Raw genomic sequence first — 19427 nt, 5'->3', positions numbered from 1 at the left:
TAGGGTATCCGGTGTCTATCACAGACCTGCAAGTGGGAATAAATTATTAAAGTTATGATCTTTTCCATATGAGAAATTATATAAATGCTGCTTTTTTAGAGTTTGCTTTTTAACAGTGCATGTTTAGAAATATTTGCAAATGTGTTTCCAAGGAAAAACATGTCAACATCTTTAGAAGAGATTAAATTCATTAAATCTAATTTTATGTTACTTAATTTGTTAGAGTTTGAGGCTGAGGAGGTCTATTTTGGCACTGTATAATTTATTCATGAGGGGATGGGAAGAGTGTGCGCAGCTCCTGGAAAATAAATTCCTTGAATGTAAAGGAAAACCAAGTTTTTCTATGTTGAATGTTTTTTGTGTGATAATGGCAACCGTAACAAGTGAGTTGGAAATAGTATGAGGACACTTGAATTTTGGGAGACAAGAACTGTTTGGTTAATACTTGATACAGCAAGCTTTTCCAGTCAGCTTATGCAAGGAAGTGTGGCTTTTCTTCTATTTTAATAATTTTTACCCTTCAGCAGAAGTTTTTTTACAGACTATTTTTTTAGGCAGAAAACTGCTTAGCATTTAAAGTTTCTTGAATAGCTTTTTATGTATAAACATTTTAACTCAACTTATGCTAATGCCTTTTAGAAAATATTTTTTTATACTAGCAGTATGGGTTAATTTTTAGCCTGTGTCTAGGTAGTCATTGGCAGGATTGCTTCCTAAGAGTTACTAAAAGGTTTAATTTTTTTTTTTCAAGTTTTTGAGGACAAAAAACCAACTAAAGATGTTTACTATCAATTAGAGTGCTTTGTTTGGGGACCTTTGTAAAAGAACAAGTCCAAAAAATTGTGTTAAAAATGACAGCGAATTGGATGCCAAGTAGACCTAAATGTCCACAGCTGTTCGTCGTGTACATATACAGGGCAGACAGTGGTTGGTTTGCATAACCTTCCTCACACTGTGTGTCCTTTGACTTTTGTGTCTGATTGTGACACTTAGAAGAAATATATTTTGATAAAATGTAGTAATTATCTTTCTGTAGTCACCAGATTATATCTGGACTATATTAAAAGAACCAGAACTGTAGTAGCACTTTCTGTGATGCAGGTATATCTAAGCTGAAATAAAGGACTTGAAATAAAATGTGATTTCACCTGATGATACCTGAGCAGCAGCCTTCATCCTTCTCTTCTCTGCCCCCATGGTAAAAAGAAACTTTGCTTTTGCCCAGTGAAAGATGAAGTGCAACAACTAGATTTAAAAATGCACTGTTCTATTAGTGTTTTATTTTGGTTACCCAAATCCAAAGAAAAAACTTTCCAGTACTGATCTTTGGATGGACCTCTGTTTAACAGAGTTTAACATGCTGCAGTTTTCACAGCTGTCTGAAATTGCCCTCCTGTATCAAAAAGGATGCAAAGGTGGGGCAGGGACAGTTTCATTTCTCCAGCTGGCTGGCTTGTCTACTGGGCTGCAGTTGTGCTATGACTGACCCAGTACACTGGGGCATTTCATGCACTGAAATTTGCCAGCAGAACTGGTGATGAATCTCTCCATCTAAGAATAGCAGGTTTGGTTATTACCTTTATGGACACTTGAATCCTCTCAGATGGAATAGAGTTGTCCTACAATTTAAGGTAGTTTGTACTACCACATTCCTTCTTAGAAGGCCACATTCCTTCTAAAGTGTGTGTGTGTTCTTTTAAGGATCCAGTCTTCTGTAAGCAAGGCTAGAGGATCCTGCTGCTCGGAAAACACAACTTCTGGATCCTTCATTAGGAGATATTTTCTCTTATATAATACATTTGCTCATATATTCTGTTATCTCATTCAGGAAAAAGTATGAGTTTTAAACTATCTTGTGCTTAATAGTTCTTTTTGACTATCACTAAGCAGAAGAGAAATATCTGCCCAGTGATCTTGGCTTTTGTGAATCCAAGCAAGGGCCTAGTTTTTATCCAGAGTTCCGGATTCCGCTTGTGATCACTCATGCATGAGTTTTAAATTGAAACTCACAACCCTTACCAGCCTAGGCAGGACTTAATTCATCAACATGAAGTCTTCATTCTGTAAAATGTGGTTGTATTACCTTTCAAACACATGCCTCTGGAAATAGATCTTGAAATATTAGTCATTCATATAAACAAACCTGAGGAGTTTTACTTCTTTTAAAAGTGCAGTTTTATACAGCTGTACATTAGCTTCTGTTTCACTAGATCATCACTACTCTTGAATTCTTTTACCATTTCAAAGAGTTTGGGGTTAATTTAGTTACAACATGAATATAAAAAATGTTCATAATGTCATTGAAACAATACTCATACCTTTTATGGCAGAAGACACATATTCTTAACTGCTTAGAGCAAAGTTGTTTAAAAATTACTTAACATTGTGATGCGATAGCCTTTCTCATCACTTTATCTTTTTTCTGATATCCTTTGTAATCAGAAGCTGCTTAAGTACATGATGCTTATGTGGTGAATTTTAATCTAACTTTATATGGTAGAGCCCTTCAGAATTATTTTTTTTTCTCCAGTAGTACTGTGCTAATGACTTTGGAATTTAAAGGTCACTGTAAAGCACAATAAGTTGGCTGAAGGAGCCCATGCAATTTTAATAGTGCTTAGCAGGCTGGTGAAAAGAGCAGTCTTTAACAGTATGCATGTTCTGTGGGAGTTACTGCTTTATGATGTGCAGACATTGAAGGAAGAATGCCAGTGGACTGGAAAGTTGTTACAGCTTAATGATATCCTGCAGTTCGATAAATGCCAAGGCAAACCAACCGTGCTCATTTTCAACCTAGGATAAATTGATTTTGTGATAATTTCTTACATGATTAAATAATGTCTTATGTCAGTATGATTATTTTCTCTTGCTATTCATGTAACAGCTTGTCTATGGAAGCTTTTCCTTTTCAGTGCACATTTCTTTTGCCCTGAGAAGTTTATGCACCATGAGCAGGTGTATAGCAATGAAATGTAATTAAAAATTTGTTGTCTGTGTAGGTGGGTTTTTGTTTTCATCTTCCCCCTCACCCCCACCCTTTGCCTCCATGCCGTCAATTAAATCCAGCATTAATCAGCCTCAAAATAACAAGATGTTTAAGGGAGTGGCTGTTTGGGTTTTTAGGAGATATTCTCAGGATGTCTAGGGCTCAGCATTCTGCCACAGGTAATGGATATAAGCTTAAGCCTAATGCACAGCATTAAGATTTGTTAAGATATTTCAGGAAAGAATGCACATTGCAAATGTCAACATATTGTAATGCAGAAGTAAAATGAAAATTGCACAGAGAATGTTAATTACTTAGAAGTTGTGGCACATGGAAAACAAGTTTAGAAGTTATTACTTTCTTTTTATAATAATTTAATGTTAACCATAAAACTGGCCAAACTGATATAGTTTTCTCTTCCCTCTAGCTTCATTGCATCTTTTTTTTTCTTCTCCTTGCAGAATAATAGAATACATTGTTTGATATGGACTGAGTGTTCAGTCTGTCTTCCAGCTTTTAGTGAAGCATCTTTGCAGGGAAGAGAGATAACTTAAAAGAAATTAAATCCTCCATTTTGTGAGGTGACATGCTTTGAAGTTTTTTTGTTTGTGTTTGTTTTTTGTGGGGTTTTTTTTTTTGTTTTGTTTTTGGGGTTTTTTTTATGTGTGCATATGATCTTTCCAGCAAGCTGAATTTGACCTAGGTAAACTTTATTTGTCAGCTTGAAGGTTTCGAGCACTCCTTCCCACTCTGATTAAAACATACAGTATTGTCTGTTTGACTGCAAGCTCCCCATGAGTGCTGCCTTCTGAAGATACTTTGTTTTGTTGAAGTTACTACTTGCATTGTAATATTTCACATAAACTGAAATTGTATTGGCAGTGCTTTGGGTGTGTTAAATAGAAATTCAGCTGAAGTAAGCAGCACTGACAGGTTAAACAGTGGCAAACACTCATTGAACTGTGTCTTTAGTGGTATATGGAAGGGTTTCCTCTTAACTTAGTCACCCAACACTGTGCTACAGCAGGCAAAAGCACTTTGCTTTGCTCTCTAGTTTTTTTGGTTTACTTTTTTGTGCTGACATGTTGAATAGTGTTTTGTTGTTGGAAGGAAATGATGAAAACTGGTCATAGAATCATAAATTATTTGGGTTGGAAGGTACCTTAGTCTAGTACCATCCCCACTGGCAGGAACACTTTCCACTAGACCAGGTTGCCCATCCAGGCTGGCTTGAACCAGCAGTGATAAATTACCATGTACCAGCTCTTCTCCTGTGGTGCTATGTACTGAAAAAATCAAATCTTTATGTGCTTCAAAATGCAAATGCAGTAAGGGCACAACATGTCACCTGCCAAGTGCCTTAAGGAAACAATTAACTTGATCTCTTAAATTCTGTTTTGCTCTTCCCATTTAATTTTTTTAGACAAAGTTCCCATTTTGTATTTTCCATAGTGCTGGAATTAGGCAAAGAGTAGGTTTTGGAAAGGCTACAGTACACATCACTGAATTATGTCTGGTACCCCTTTCTGGGGGTATTTTTTTGTGTCTTTCTGTTTCCCATATGTTTTTTTCCAACCTATATGTGTCATTTGGCTCATTTAAATAAATACACAGGGAAAAATACATTTCAGTGGAAATCCACTATAAACTCCAGAGTTTAATGTAGTGGAATTGTAGTGAATTATATAATTTAAAAGAAAGAAGACATTAGAATAACAAATCTACAGATAATTTCTGTGGATTCAACTTCCTAGTATTTCCTGTGATTACTGATTTTGAGATATGACCAGGAATTAAGTGTAATGCTTTGGGTATACTGTAAATGAACATGGTTTATAACTGGATAGAGCTGGTGCTGTTGGACAGTCTGAAATACTGCTGTATCAGAACACAAGTTCCATCTTCCTGCTTTTATTAAGTAAATTGTGTCTGTATCTGTAATGGAAACCTTACAAAATCTGTCAGGGAATGGGAGAATTTCGTATTTACAAACCCAAGCTGGTTGAAACAGTCGTCCTCTTGGGAGCAAATAGTGAAGGGTTTTACAAACACCTACTGAGTGAAGAGAAAAATATGTGAGAATTCTTGTGCTTTATTTTGGAATTTGAATGCCCAGACTTGTCTTCCTCTGAAATAAATAATTTAACTTTATGAACATTAATAAAGGGATCTTAATGCTTTCAGCAGATTCTAATACTAAAATAACAATTATTCAGCAAAAGATTTTTTTATAAGCAGCATTATTTCAACCAGTAACTTTCATAAACTTGAAATTTCCATGCCAATTTCCATTAGTGCCCCATTTATGCATTAAATATACCAAAACAAGTTAGTGTATCTATGCTAGGTGTGATGGCACTGCCTAGAGTAACACAGTATTGACTAATATTTTTACTTTGGTCACATTGTAGATGGGGCAACTGATTTGATTCTCAAGAAAATTCTAACACTCCACTTAAAAATCAGTTTTAGTTTCACGCTCAATTGGTATTTGTACCTTAGACATAAGTTTTAATAGCTTTGTCTATGCCAGTTTAAATTGTCTGTTGTGTTTGAAAAAATACTGGATTTTTGAATGATGTTTCCTCTTCATTATCTTAATTTCCTTTTGCAAAGTAATACTAAATTTAATCAGAAACTGTACTTAGCTGATTGTGTCAGAGCTTTGTGCGGATTTAAATTATTCAGTCTGTAGTAAAACTTGCCTGAGTTATCTTCAGGTAAATATCTGATTAATTCTAAATTCCCTGTGGATTTCTGTAGCCCAGAGTCCCATCTGTTTTAAAATAAATACATTTAAGAAAAAATTCTATGCTTCAATGGATTTTTCAGACAAGGACTGAAGCAAGTCCTTATAAATAGCAGAGTTCATAAACCGTGGGTAAGAGTCTCTGTGCATTAAGGTATAAATTTGAAGCTGTGCATCATCAAAGGTGTGTTGTGAGGGTTCCAGCATATTTCGGTTAATAACTTCTCTTACTCTGGAGTCCAGACTGACCTGCGTATTAAAATAGAAAGTAATGTAAATAATAGTGGTGAGTAGTACAGGTGAGGTCTTAGTTTTGTTTCATTGCTTGAAAAAGCCATCTTTTTTAAGCATTTCAGCTGGTGTCCTCCAAGACTGTAAAAATTGCTAAATAAACTTTTGCAAAAAATGATTCTGCCAAAATTTGAATGGAATAATATCTTAAGTATGGGTAATATCCTTACTGAGGTGCCTTATTTGAACAAGGCTGTCTGCAATCCCATTATTACTGAGACCGATGGGTTATTTCCAGACCAACTTCCTGCTCTGTAGTAGAGAGCATTTATAATTTTTGTGACAGTTCATTTCCTGGAGAGTTGGTGCTGTTGTAAAAGAGACTGAGTTTGGAGTAAGAGTATGACGCAGGTGGACAATGTAACCTGGGAAGCTGTTTCTTAATCAAATTGCTGTTAAAAAGCAGAGTGAATTGATGTGAACCACAGGTAGGGCTATATAATGATTCTATACAACATACAGTAATGTAGTTTGTTTTTTTTTTTCCTGCAGGTTCTATGTAGAGAGATATTAGTATTGCAGGAACAGACTGGGTAGATTTAAACTGCGTTTTTATAAGTACATAAGTATAGCTGGCACAAAAAAAATTAAATTGCAATTTTGCAAGGATGTTGAAAGGTTTAAAATTCTAGCCTGCTTGGCAGGATTATATTCAAACTGTACTGAGGTGTCTTTGAAACTTGACATATTTGCTAACAGCAAAGTAGTTTTGAAAATTTTGGGGAAGTCATTGTGTTTGTTCTATGCCATATTTTGCCAGCTGCTCTGGAAGAAATGTGTCTTTGAAAATGACATTTTATTTGTGGTTACTGTGCTTTTGGAGAAACGTATACACCCTCTTCTGAGTGTAATGAGAAAAGGACTGATTTGTCCAGCAAATAAAATTTGAGTTGGGCAAGAATAATGTGATCAGCCATGTATTTGTGCCTCAAACTAAAAATTCCACATCAGCATGCCAGGGTAGCATAGGAAGAGCTTCCTTACAACCAATGAAAGTAGTTTTGACCATCTCACTTTAATGATGGTTGCTTTCTTCCCCTAAATATCTACTTGATGGCAGTGGAATGTGGGGGGCAGGGGGTGGGGGAGAAGTTCTCCCTGAGTATTGCTGTAGCTTTAAACACATGTTAAAAGTAACTGTGCAAAGAAACATCAAAGAATGTATTAGGGAAAGCAATATACCTCCTTTGGAGAAAGGATAGAAATATAATCTTCATAAATTAGTCTTGCTTTTTCTTCAATGACGCTTTTGTTGGATTCTTGTTTTAGTTCCTCACAGGCCATCCAGAAAAGCATGTTTTCCTCGCTGAATTCTGTTCGCAGAAATTCACGAAAAGCATTTCTGCCAGCTGGAGTAAGCATCAGCTTGTCAAATGACTGAGCCCAGGCATTTACTTCTTCAAGAGTGGGAGCAGGGCTTGAGGAGGAAGAAGAGCAAAAGGAGAGAAACGAATTATTGTTACTCAAGCTGCTTGCAGCTGGCAGGAGGCATCTGCCACCACAGTGGAACAAAATTGTGAGGTTCATGGGGTTCTGATTCCTCACTACCCAAGTGCAAACTCGTGTAAAAACATTTATGTTTTTTGAAAGTGTGCTTATCAAAAGCTCTGATGCAGGGATTGCCTCTGCTTTGATGCAGAAATTGCAGTTTACTGCTCAGAATAATTGCAACAAAGAAGTACCTGTGCAACAGCTAGACATTTTTTCTATCCCTAATATCCCTTGTTAAATTATAGTTAAAAATTGAATGAAAATACATATAAAGAAGCAATGATTCAAACACTTTGAAAGGTGTGTTACCTTTTTGCATGTGCTTTTGCCTGTTTGAGCCTTTCTGAAGAAACTGTTGCCTGACTTTTGGAAGGTTTTAAGCTCCAGTTTGTTATTTTTGTAAGTTTGAGCACTGCTGGTTAAGCTCATTGTACACTTTTGCTGGGTGGGAGCAGGGTGTATTTAAAATTATTTCAGGAAAAAGGGAGACAGTTACAATGCTGGTTTTAATTTGTCCTGGGAGTGGGGATGTGCTTACGTGCTGCATATAAATGAAGTAAAATATTATAGATCAGCCGTTTGGTTCATTAAAAGGTAAAAAAACAGGTGACTTGCAAATTGGGTGTAAATAATAGGTAGATAATAGTTATTTTCATATTTCAGGTAAACCACTGCAATTACTTAGTATGGTTTGTTGGGTTTGTTTCATTTCAGCTTGACAGAACACTTAATATAGACCATACCTTTCCTCACAGTTTGGAATACCCTCTGCTTGGAGTTCATGAGATGTTCTCCTTGCTCTCTCTTCTTCTTGATTTCTAACAGTAAGACTGCAAGGTAGCAAACAAAGTTTTAGTCAACTTTATAGAGAAAAAGGCTGAACATAAACCAGATACTTTTCCTTCTATACTAAAAAAAAAAATAATTCTAAAAGGACAGAAGCTGATGATAGGCACATTACCCACAGTTACATTCTGACCTTATTTTTACAATTGTATAAACCTTGAGTGTAGCTGAATGCTGTTTAATATTCTATAATACAGATTTTCTACAGAAGGAGCATAGTTCCATAAAATATTTCAAGTTGAAGGGACCCATAAGGATTGTCAGGTCCAATTCTATATGTATATATGTATATATATACACACACAAGTGTAAATGGGATGTATATGTATACATGCATACCCTTTGTCACATACCAAATCTGTTCTCCCTTGGTTTTTGTACTGTGTATGCTCAGTGCAATGCTTTTACTTAAGCTGGACCTGATGCACTGGTTTTATGTGAGTTAAGTTTCAAGGTAGGTGGGTTTGGGTTTGTTTGTTTGCATTTTTTTTTCACCTCAGTTGTGATGAGGGCCAAGACTGGTTTGGAATGGTGATACCATGTCACAGGAAAGCCAGAGTTTAGAAGCAGGACATAAGATATAAGAGAGCTAAAGACTTCTGTATGCGGTGTTGGAAGGGTAAGCATCTTTCAGAGTTCACATGTAGATACAGCCAGATTTTGTGGTGATTGATTGCATCTTCGAAAATTGTTAATACATGCATCCAAATGTGAGGTCTGGAGCACAAAGAGCAGATCTATAATTGCTGAATATAATTTTGAGTATGAATGGAAACACTAGATTGTAGCATTACAAAAACAAAATTTTCTGCAATCACTAGTGACCACTGAGAGTTATTTTATGTCCTTCAGAAGAGTAGCGGTGAACTCCTGCTTCTTTCATCAAATGTTAGTTAAGATAGCTCTAGTTTAAAAAAAAATCTTTTGTAGTTGTAGATTGTTCATTTTAATTTGAAACTGGATTGGAAAATACACGTTTTTTTAAGGGAGTGGGGACTACATTCCTGTTCATCCAGGCTATGGCAGTTTAGTGAGAAATGCATGTGCATACACACATGCTGTCATATAATCTGTAAAGCTGCTTAAAATATGTCAAGAATAAAAGGTCTCAGTGTTTTTTATATTTTATATTGCCTGTTATTTATATGAAATGGGCCCTCCAGCTGAAACAAAGCAACACACTTGCTATGACTTCTAGGGAAATACCAAACTTAATTTCTTCATTTGTATCTTACCTTTCTTTGATGCTAATGTTCTATGCTTTGCTGCCTTAATCCCTAAGAATCTCATTTATCTCTAGGAAGGTTTTTTTTTGTTAAACCAGTGGATTTTTCTTCCTGTATTGCATTCTAAACTACTGGCCAAGTCTTATTTGCAGCCTTATTATTTACTGGGCATCCCCTTCTCCGTCTTTGTCTACTGTTAGTCCATAATCTGCAGAGACCTGCTTTTCTCTTTGCCATGGCAGTCCATGTGTTGAAGATATAGGAAAGCTTTTGTATTTGCTAAAATGGAGAGCAGATAGTGCAAACACTTTTTTTCAGCAATATCTGAACCATATGTTCAAACCAATGAACTATGTCAACTAACCTTTTCAGAAAAAAAATAGGAAAATGTACTTAGTAATGCTAGTTCTTTTTTTCTGTTAGGTTATATGGGTCTTTACTACCCTTTTTACCTGTGGTTCTGGACTTTTTTGAATATGTAAAGTGATATATATTCTCACACACAGACTGTAGCTCTTGTCAGAGCTATTTTTGAATTGAGAGGAACCAACAGATCCAGCAGAAAGGAATATGGTCTTATGGGATAATGCACAGAAAAGGAAAAAGACCAAAGAAATAACAAAAGCCTCCCTAAGAGAAAATGCCATGCTTCAGAAAATTACTTACAGGCAGGCTCTTTCCCTAGAAATGTACAAGTAAACAATAAAGAGACTGGTGCAATACTGTATCCTCTCAGGATCTGGGAGAGTAACAGGCTGGAGGCTTGGGTTTGACTGTAGGAATGAACACAGGCTCTGAGCATCCAGCTGAGACTCATTTCAGTTCATTCTAAATCTACTATTAAGAATATGCTGAATATTGGATGTTCAGCAGCTCAGCAGCATGACTCATGGGGACTGTTATTTTTATTCCTATTCATAATCTTTCTGTTCCAAGAGCTTAGGCTATTTTGAGGAAATGGTCTATGAATGGGGAACATAAATAGCTTAATTACGGTTTGTTTTGCATTTCTTGCTACTAGAAAACAATTGTTTAAAAAAAAATCAGAAATTATTTTAAAGCTGAAACAAGCTACTCTGTTTGTGAGCCTGTATTGGTTTCCCAGATGATTCTGAAATGCAAATAGGAATTTTAAGCATCATGAAATTTGGGTACTTTCACAAACCCTACTGGAGTAAATTGCTTTCTTTGAATTGTTTGAATAGTGAGATACACAGAAAATGAGCATCCTGGAAAATATCAGGTAAAATGGCAAAAAAAGCATACTTTATCAACAATTTAAAAGGTAAAACGCAAATTTTGTATACCGTGACTTAGTAGATAAATGTATCTTATTTTTTCCTTTAATGGAAAAACATTTTTGTGTAATGCAGCTCTGGACTGAGCCACTTGCAATTGCACTGGACAGCTGTTGAAATGGCATTGGAATTTGTATGGGATGCTTTAATATAGATGCAGTAGGTCACAAATTGATCCTGTACAGGCAGAGTGTTAATGTCTCTCTAAATTCTACCTTAGTTTACCTCTAAGCACCTGCTGAAAAGCTTGGTAGGATCAGAGCCAGAGTTCTTGGCATCTCACAAAAAAACCCAAACCTCCAAGCAGCATTTTGTCCTTGCAAAATATTCACTATTTGCATCAGGGAGGGCAGAATCTTGTGTGTCTTGGCTTCTGATGAGTACCAATAGCAAGGAAATGATCAGTCTGCTCTTCCCTTGCCTTCTAATGGTGTTCTCCAAAGCATTTGCCGCAAGGTGCTATTGGAAAACAACATTAGTGGAATAGATTCCTAGCCCAGGCTGTAAGGTTATTTGTGACCACTTCCCATCACCTCAGTGCCAAGTCTGCTTGCTCTGAAGTGTTTATGTGGTGGATGGTGAATTTCTAAGAAGCATTCCACTTGCTGTCAGAATTTTGGCTAAACTCTATGGCTGTTTTTGTTTATTTAAATGCAAGTTCTACTCTCACCCATGAAGTAACACTGCACTAACCAGACAGAGGGCTTTTGAGTATGGGAAGATTTACTTCAGTTTAGAACGAAATCACTTGGATCTGGAGGGGCTGGTAAGAAAGAGAAGGTGAACACATTGTTAATTTAAGGAATCAAGTGATTCCTCCTCTTTTGCTTTGATGGATATATTTTCTTCCTTAGCAGGAGTGGGACTTTTGTAATGGGAGTTTTTCTGCATTTTTTTCTGCTTAGCTCCTTAACTGCAGCAAATACCCACAATGTTTAAAGTTTCTGGTCCCAGTGATGATCTTCATATGAGTTGCACGTGCCATGAGTTGGCAATACTAATTAATGACAACAGATCAGGGGAAAAGAAGTGTGCTGGGCACCTGCTTATTCATTTTCTGACCTACAAATCCTTCCACCTTCTCCTAACTCCATTTAACACCTTTGGTGATGCTTTGATGATGTCAAGGCCCAAATCTAAAACTAAAGCTCTGACATATTCTGGTATTGCTTTGAGTTTTTAGTGGGACCCTTGGTGAAACTCAGTGCTGAGGAGAACAAACATTATACAGTACTGACAAAAAACGGGCAATATAGATACTGTACAGATATTTCCTGTTGTTTCAATGGCAGGGGAAAGAGAGTACACTGGAGTAGAGGGTTGTGCCTAGTAGTAGAGCACAGCTATCTCTTTGTGTCCCAGATCTGCAGAATTTTACAAGCGTTTCCTTTGGCTTGTGTTGTCCTGTGCAGAAGCTGTGTCCCTTCCATGCTATTCTGTTCCCTAGAGGCTTGGATGAGAGGGGTTACCATGAGCAGCTGCAGCAGCAGCACCAACAAAAGCAGCAGGCATTGGAGCCTCGATTTCCTGTGCTGAGCTGAGCCTGTGCAGCGCCTGGGCTCTCCGGGGTCGCAGCCATCTGCCGTTTGCGGATCTCCGTCCTCTCCGATCCCATGGGCTGCAAGCAACAAAGGAAGGGGGAAGTAAGAAACACCTCTCTCTTTTTTCCTTTTTTGTTTGCTTTAAAAGTCTTACCCAGAAGTGCTGAAGGCCACAGCCTCAAGGGAACTGAAAAGCTAAGATTTTCCCCCATGGAAGTTCTAAGGTGTTGAATCCTTTGGAAGATTCACTCATTTGAGTGCTGTGGTGGAAGGCAAAGGGCTAATGAATTCTTCACATGCGTGGGAATGCAATGAGAGGGGAGTGGTGATGCAAAGAACAAAAGGTATGAGTGAGGGGTCTTGGAGAGCTAGAGCTCTTGGCACAGAAGTGTATCAGCCTAGAAGTTGAAAAGGGTTTCCTGAGGTTTTGACTTCAAGGCCATCCTAAGGAAAATGGTACAGAAGAGAAGTACTTAGGGCCTCTTTAATTTTTTTCTTTCTTTTACCTGATTAGCCAACTCACAGGCTTCACAATGCTTGAGTGCGACACCTGCGCTCTCCTGAAAATGTGGCCTTTGGTGAATATTGAGGATGTCTCAAATCTGCTGGTTCCCTTTATAGCAAAGGGGGAAGGGCCAATGCTCATTTCTCCATTGAAGGTCTGACTGCCACAGTTTGTAAAACTTTTTGCTTCTGTGAAGGTGAGGAGGAAACAAAACTAGATTATAATAATTACATGGTTTTCACTGAGACCCCCAACTGAAGACAGCATGAAACACTTTTTGGTGAATGCACTGGTTGGGTTTTTTGCACAGTTGCAGGAAGTCTTTTTGGAGACTGCATTTTGCAGAGTGTGCAGGTAAGTGATGTTGATGAAATGACAAGTCCCCTTGAAGTCCCTGTTTGTTTCTGACCTATCTCTGAGCTTCACATTTGCTCTACAGCACTTAATAGTGCTCTCCCTGTTATGCTGAAAGTTGTGCCATATGTAAGTGACAGATGTCTTTGAGAGATGAAATGCTAGCTTGTACAAAGATGAGTATGGCTTTCTTAATTTTATTTGTATTTGATTTTTGGATACATAGCTAGTCATCCCCCTGTGTCACGAGATCCCTTTGTGTAGGTTTGTTTCAGGTTGCTAAACTCTCTTTTGAGGCCATGACAATTGTAGGGGAATTAAAATTAGCTGCTACCAATTTTGAGTTTGTTTTTTTTTTTTAACTATAATATCAGACTTGAATCTAATGAGATAAATACTTGGGGGTTAAAAGTTGCTTTCCTTTCTAAAATGTTCATCCAGGTTTAGGAAATGCTCCTGTTTTAACTTGAGGGGGAATGTACGGATGGTGTCATGGACCCAACAGAAATGTCAGGAGAAGAAAGAATATTATTTTAGCAGAATGCAGCATTACATTTTGCTGCACTTTGGCTACTGTGGTTTTTTCAATGTTGAATTTATTTCTGTCTTGTAAAGTTAATAGTTTTTGTATTTGTGAGAACCACCCACTCTCCCAAGAGACAAATGCATGACATGGTAGCAGAAGATGCACCTGTGTAGCAGAAGGAATAACATACAGGAACAACAATATAGATAGAAACTACAACCCATTTTAAAACTCTGAAGGCCCAGTCTGACAAGCAATGCATAAATGACCAGAAATAGAAAATCAGAAAAAATAACATAGCTTCCAACTGCCCCTCCCCAACCTTTCTTGTTTCAAAATGTGAAAGGATAACTGAAATGTAGAATGTATTTGTAGATTCAGATTTCTTCCTGTCAGCTTCATATGAATGGAATGAATAAGTATTAATTTCCTTCCAGATACCTATACTTTTTTTAAATGGAGCATTTTCACATTTCTATTAGAGAGTGATAGCATATAAAATATTTTTGGAAGGATCATATATCTAATATTTCAGGCTGCTCTGGACAGTAAACTATTATTACTGATTAGAAAAATGTAACTTGGATTCAGACATGTTGTTTATATAGCCTGATACAACCACTCTTACTTCTGAGATAATTTATGTTCACACATTCATATCTCTAATTCATATTAATAATCAGTTAGCCTGGGCTAAACATGATCCGGGGCCCATGTTATAGGATGGCAAGGTAGAGAGCTGAGCAGTGGTGCAGGTTATTACAGAGTTGTAGAAACCCCTTTAGTGCACTTAATACTAAGTCCCATAGGACAAAACCATGTCAGGCTGGTCAGGTACACAGAACAAGAAATAAGTGATCTATCTCAGCACTGTTCACCTCACTTCAGAAGATCCTCATTTTATATATGTAGATATCTTTCTGCTGCTTCTAATATATCCAGAATTTCACTGTAGGACATGGAAGTTTTCCATCACATTTTGCTGCAACCACCAGAGCTGTGTAATGAGCCTTGCCAGGCCATTGCTGGTTTGAGTTGTGCTGTGTGCAGGAATGGGTAGTAGATGTATCAATTAATCCAATGAATATTATTTGTAGGAATTGACGAAATTCCTTGCTCCTTTAGAGCACAGTCCACATTAGTAACAATTTAAGAAATTGCTTTATTGATTTGTGGATCTGTGGGAATTCAGGTGGTTATTATTTTGCCTTCACTAGACTTCAGGCTCCTTCATGGCAAAAAGGAGAGGATGATTTTAGACTTCCTAGTGAAAAGGTCTTCTATTCAACGCAATTTTACAGTTGTTACTTTGGGACATCAGATTTCCAGACCTCCCTGAAGGTGCTATGGGAATGAAAAAATTGTATGAGAACCCTCTGTACTGGATGTTCTCTGCACTTTGAGAAGTGGAGTCTGCCTTCTCTGTCCCCACCATCTGGAGCAGCAATGTGCCTTGTTTGAAAATGGGTTAGAGAAGAAAACTCGGAGGATTAGAAAACTGGAGATGGACTGCTATCCTGTACATGTTTGCTGAGGAATCCAAAAATGCTTTTAGGCTACTGATGGAATGATGTAAGATACCTTTAGCCAAGAGACTTCAACCCCTACCATGTCATGCTCTGTTTATACTCAGACTAGGTACAGTTTCAGCCAATTGCTGAGTACAACACGATTGTCAGTAGGGTCTAATTTTCCTAATATTGAGTCACTGTGAGGAATGAAATCATTGAATGGGACAGTCAATGTTTAGATAGCAAGAGGGGGTTCTGTTGCACAGGTCCTCATAGTGGTGGTGTTGGCTGGGTCACGTGAGGCTCTGGGACCTGCATTACTGCTCAGATCCTACACGTAGCTGTCTCATGTGCCTTGGGACCACCCCAGCACACGCGTTATCCATCCCTGGTGATTGTCTGGAGCTACAAAACCTCTTCTACCTCCCTAAATTCTGTACATGAATCTATCCTGCATGATTACTTTTTCCATCTGCAGGAAGTTTCTTCTGACTATGGACAAGTGACTGGCCACTTACAAGCCTCCTCTGACTACCTGCAGTCTGTGCAGAACTGGGTTGATTTTGTTGCTTTGGAGTTTCTGGATATCCTCCACCCTGGATATTAATCAGCACACTGAAACATAAATAAATGTTTCCAGGCAGTGGGTCCCGCCTGGAGGAATCCACAGAACCATCCAAATTCCACATGGAGAGTGCCAATTACTCAAATACATAAATGAGAACATGGATAGGAGTTGAAGTGATCAGCTTGTCTCCAGTCGGTTCATTGTTTAAAGTCAATCTAATGTAGCATCTCTACAGATGCCTAGGTGCAGAGTTTCTGGATCTCCCAAGGAAAGAGATGTCCTTCTCTATATAATAATAACAACATATTGAGTCCATTAAAAAATTGTCCCTAAAGAGCAATGTAACAAAAATAGAGGAAATTTAATGGCACTTGTTCTTGTTTTATCCCTCTAGATAGCATCTATGAATCATATAAAAAAGTATGGGCTTATATTATTGAATGCTAATAAGTAATTAAAAAAAAAGTCCAAGGATTTAGGCAATCATCAGAGATGCTACTTTTGACAATAGTGAAAAACCACTGTATGCCTTAAGAGTAATGCTGAGGTGGTGAGATAAGAATGTCTGTCATAACTTTTCCACTCCAAAGCATACCTATCTGACATTCAGATTATGAAGCATTTCTCCATGTAACCTTATAAACATGAAGGAGTGTAAAGGTCAGGAGTGAAAATTATTTCCATGGTTAAAAACACCTCAGGTGATATTTGGCTTAGTTGTAACATTTATAGTATTTGCTAATTTCTCAGCAGAAAGGTGGGCTACCAAGAAAATAGCATTCCCAGAGGAGGAATATTTAAAATCTAAGCCACAAATGTCAATCTAAAAAACAAAACAAAACCTCAACCAAATAAAAAAAAAAGCCCCAAACGCAGGAATATGCAGAAGATTGTATACAAAACTTTATACTTTTATCCCCACTTTATGCTAAAACACGATGACATTTTTTCAGCTCAGAGTGCAAAGATTCTATTACTTAAACTTAATTACTGAGACTTAATGTTTCCTCCTTGTATACATTACAATTAGGCAGGTGTGCAAGCTTTTAGCTTGTTCTTGGGGCTGATTTGCATGGCCACAGCATGAAGCTGCCCCAGGAGCTCCACAGCCTGGGAAGCCCTGTGCTGGAGCACTAGCTGACAGCCACTTGGAGTGAGGGCACAGATGTGGATCACATAGTCCAGTTACTTTTCAGTAAATAAATCAGGCCTGGTCCAAACTCCACTAAAGCAATGAAAGCCACCTCTTGGTGTCAGCAAGCTTTAGGTGAGGTTATGTAGCTCTCACAGTTGCTGCTTTGACTTTGGATCCTCCCAGTGATGATAACCAGTGAGTTGGAAGAGATTCTGTTCTTATCTACTAATGTCGTAAGAGGCTTGCGCTGGGGTCAAGTTCCAAATAAATCCCTAAACCTATTTTTTAACAATTCGGATATATTTGGGGCTGCAACAAACTCCCACTGAAGCCTGTGGCAGTTCACTGTCAGCTGAAATATGAACAGGAAAGTTGATGCTCGTGCTTCTTCCTTTTCATTGACAAATGTGACAAGCAGGCTTTCTGCATTAAGCAGTGTGCTATTTTAGTCAGAAAAGAATTCTAATATATGTTAATGAACTCGCCCACACATATGCACATGCTTTAGGCATAGTTGTCAGATTGCCCACTTAGTAGGTTAAGAGCAAGAGCTCCTCGAAAGTTGCCTTGTATTATTGGAGATTTGGCATATTGTAGTGGGGTGGCTGAAATGGGTGAGAGTTTGTGACTGCAAGACAGAGGCTAGCAGAAAGGAGACTGGCAGCACATGGAATAAACCAACTTTTTATGTCACTGCTGTGTCCAAGCCTGTTAAAGGCTTCAGTGGGTAAAGTTGAAAGTAAAAGTGTTATTCTGTAACTAGCAGCCCAGGGACACACTTTCATGTCAAATGTCCATAAACTGAGTACCTTTGCTTGTTTTACTTAATTTATTTTTCCAGAGGAGCAGCAGCTCGGTGGAGACAAGTTCATCTATCCAGCTTAAAGCATTGCTTTCCATTTCAAAAGGAATGGCTGAAAGGGTATCACACCCACATAGTAAGAGGTAGATGGTGCCTTGATCATGTCACCTGTCACAGATGCTTTTCTACCAATGCCTTAGATGTCTTTGGTATTCAGTTCTGCGCAGTTGGCCACCATGAGGCAACCCTCTGCAAAAACTTCCCACACTAAAGCCTTTCTCTGAGTAAAATCTGAGTTTCCTGTTGGAAACCTAGTTACTTGGGGCTTCAATGGGATTTTTGTGTGGGCTTTGTTTGTTTTTGTTTGCTTTTTTTTTTATTTAGAGAGATGCCTTATATCTCCTCTGGATAAAGAATTTCTTTAGTTTGGATTTTATCACAAGAGACTTCATAAAAAATGTTAGTCTAACATGTAATTAACAGGGTCACTGTCATTATTTCTCCTGGGAAAGACACGAAATAATTACCAGTTGCAAAGAAAAAGCAACAAAAGCAATCTGTTGTTTCTGTCCAGCTGATTAAGTGGATGCTATGACAGTGGCGCAGTGTGAATGTAGGTATGGATATAACTTCATCCCATGCTGAGTCCTTCACAAACTAGGTCACTGCAAACTGCAATTCAGTTAAATCAGTGTCAGGAACTTCTCTGCACAGCACAAGCTGTCAGCATCCCTTGCCTTGTCTTCTGTGGCACCTGGGGTCAGCCTCAGTGGATGTATGTCAGTCACGCTGACTGATCAACTCTTTTAGAAGAAAAAACAACATAAAACCCCACGGACTTCTCCAATGCTGGGATTTTTACCACTACTTCAACCCTGCTTTTGCTGGCTCTGATGTCAGAGAAAGTACCTGCTTCTAGATATTTTTATGCAGCTTATTTTAAGAAACAAAAACATTTAAAAAAATCATTCCTCCTAAGATTTTACAAACCTCTCTACTGTGCAGTGAAGCTGGTGCCTGCAGCAGTTACTCTGCTCACTCCCATTATCTCCTTCTGAGCGCTTGGTTGCATTGTGCTTAATTATGAATGGCCTCCAAAAAGCCCGTTTTACTGTACTATGAAGTGACTCATATCACACAGAAGCTCCGACAACTCGCACCGGGTACTGGAGGCACATGGCGCTGTGTTAGTCAGTGACTCATTTCACATTGTACTCGGTGCTGAGATCTGACTCACATCGAACTGTGAGAGAAGCTGACTGACATTGTACTGGTCTGAAAGCTGGTTTGAATCGGGATGAGTCACCCTGGAGTGCATTAAGCGGTGATTCACACACTGTTTCCTATTGATTCCGATTGTCGCGATTCACTTCGGGTTGTACTACGCTGGCATCTGGCTGCTCTGCAGGGCAGGCACTGTGATAGCAACCCTCTGCCTGGTGAGCTCGGCTGTGGTGCCAGCCTGCAGTGTCAGCCAGGAGGAGTAGTACCAAAGTCAATTTAATGCTGAAGGAAGGTCAGAGTTTGGCTTAGCACACATTCACTTTGACCATGACACGTTCTGGGCTTCTTTGCTTCACCCGGCTTTGACAAGTTTT

The 19427-nt window shown here is 38.2% G+C and overlaps 1 protein-coding gene across 3 annotated transcripts in view; it reads right to left on the bottom strand.

Moving 5' to 3' along the window:
• Positions 1–4607: 4607 nt before the first annotated feature.
• Positions 4608–19427, bottom strand: part of RGS20 (regulator of G protein signaling 20) — a 38477-nt gene continuing 23657 nt past the window's right edge. For all 3 annotated transcript variants that reach the window (XM_064386287.1, XM_064386278.1, XM_064386295.1), the window contains 4 exons: positions 12357–12505; positions 8261–8347; positions 7209–7443; positions 4608–5984 (listed from right to left, as the gene is read on the bottom strand). In XM_064386287.1, coding sequence (XP_064242357.1) covers positions 5796–5984; positions 7209–7443; positions 8261–8347; positions 12357–12505 — 660 coding nt within the window. In that variant the 3' untranslated portion in view covers positions 4608–5795. The remainder of the gene's footprint in view (positions 5985–7208; positions 7444–8260; positions 8348–12356; positions 12506–19427) is intronic.

This window comes from Passer domesticus, chromosome 1, assembly GCF_036417665.1.
Source record: "Passer domesticus isolate bPasDom1 chromosome 1, bPasDom1.hap1, whole genome shotgun sequence".
NCBI lineage: Eukaryota > Metazoa > Chordata > Aves > Passeriformes > Passeridae > Passer > Passer domesticus.
This window is presented reverse-complemented; position numbering and strand designations above follow the sequence as displayed.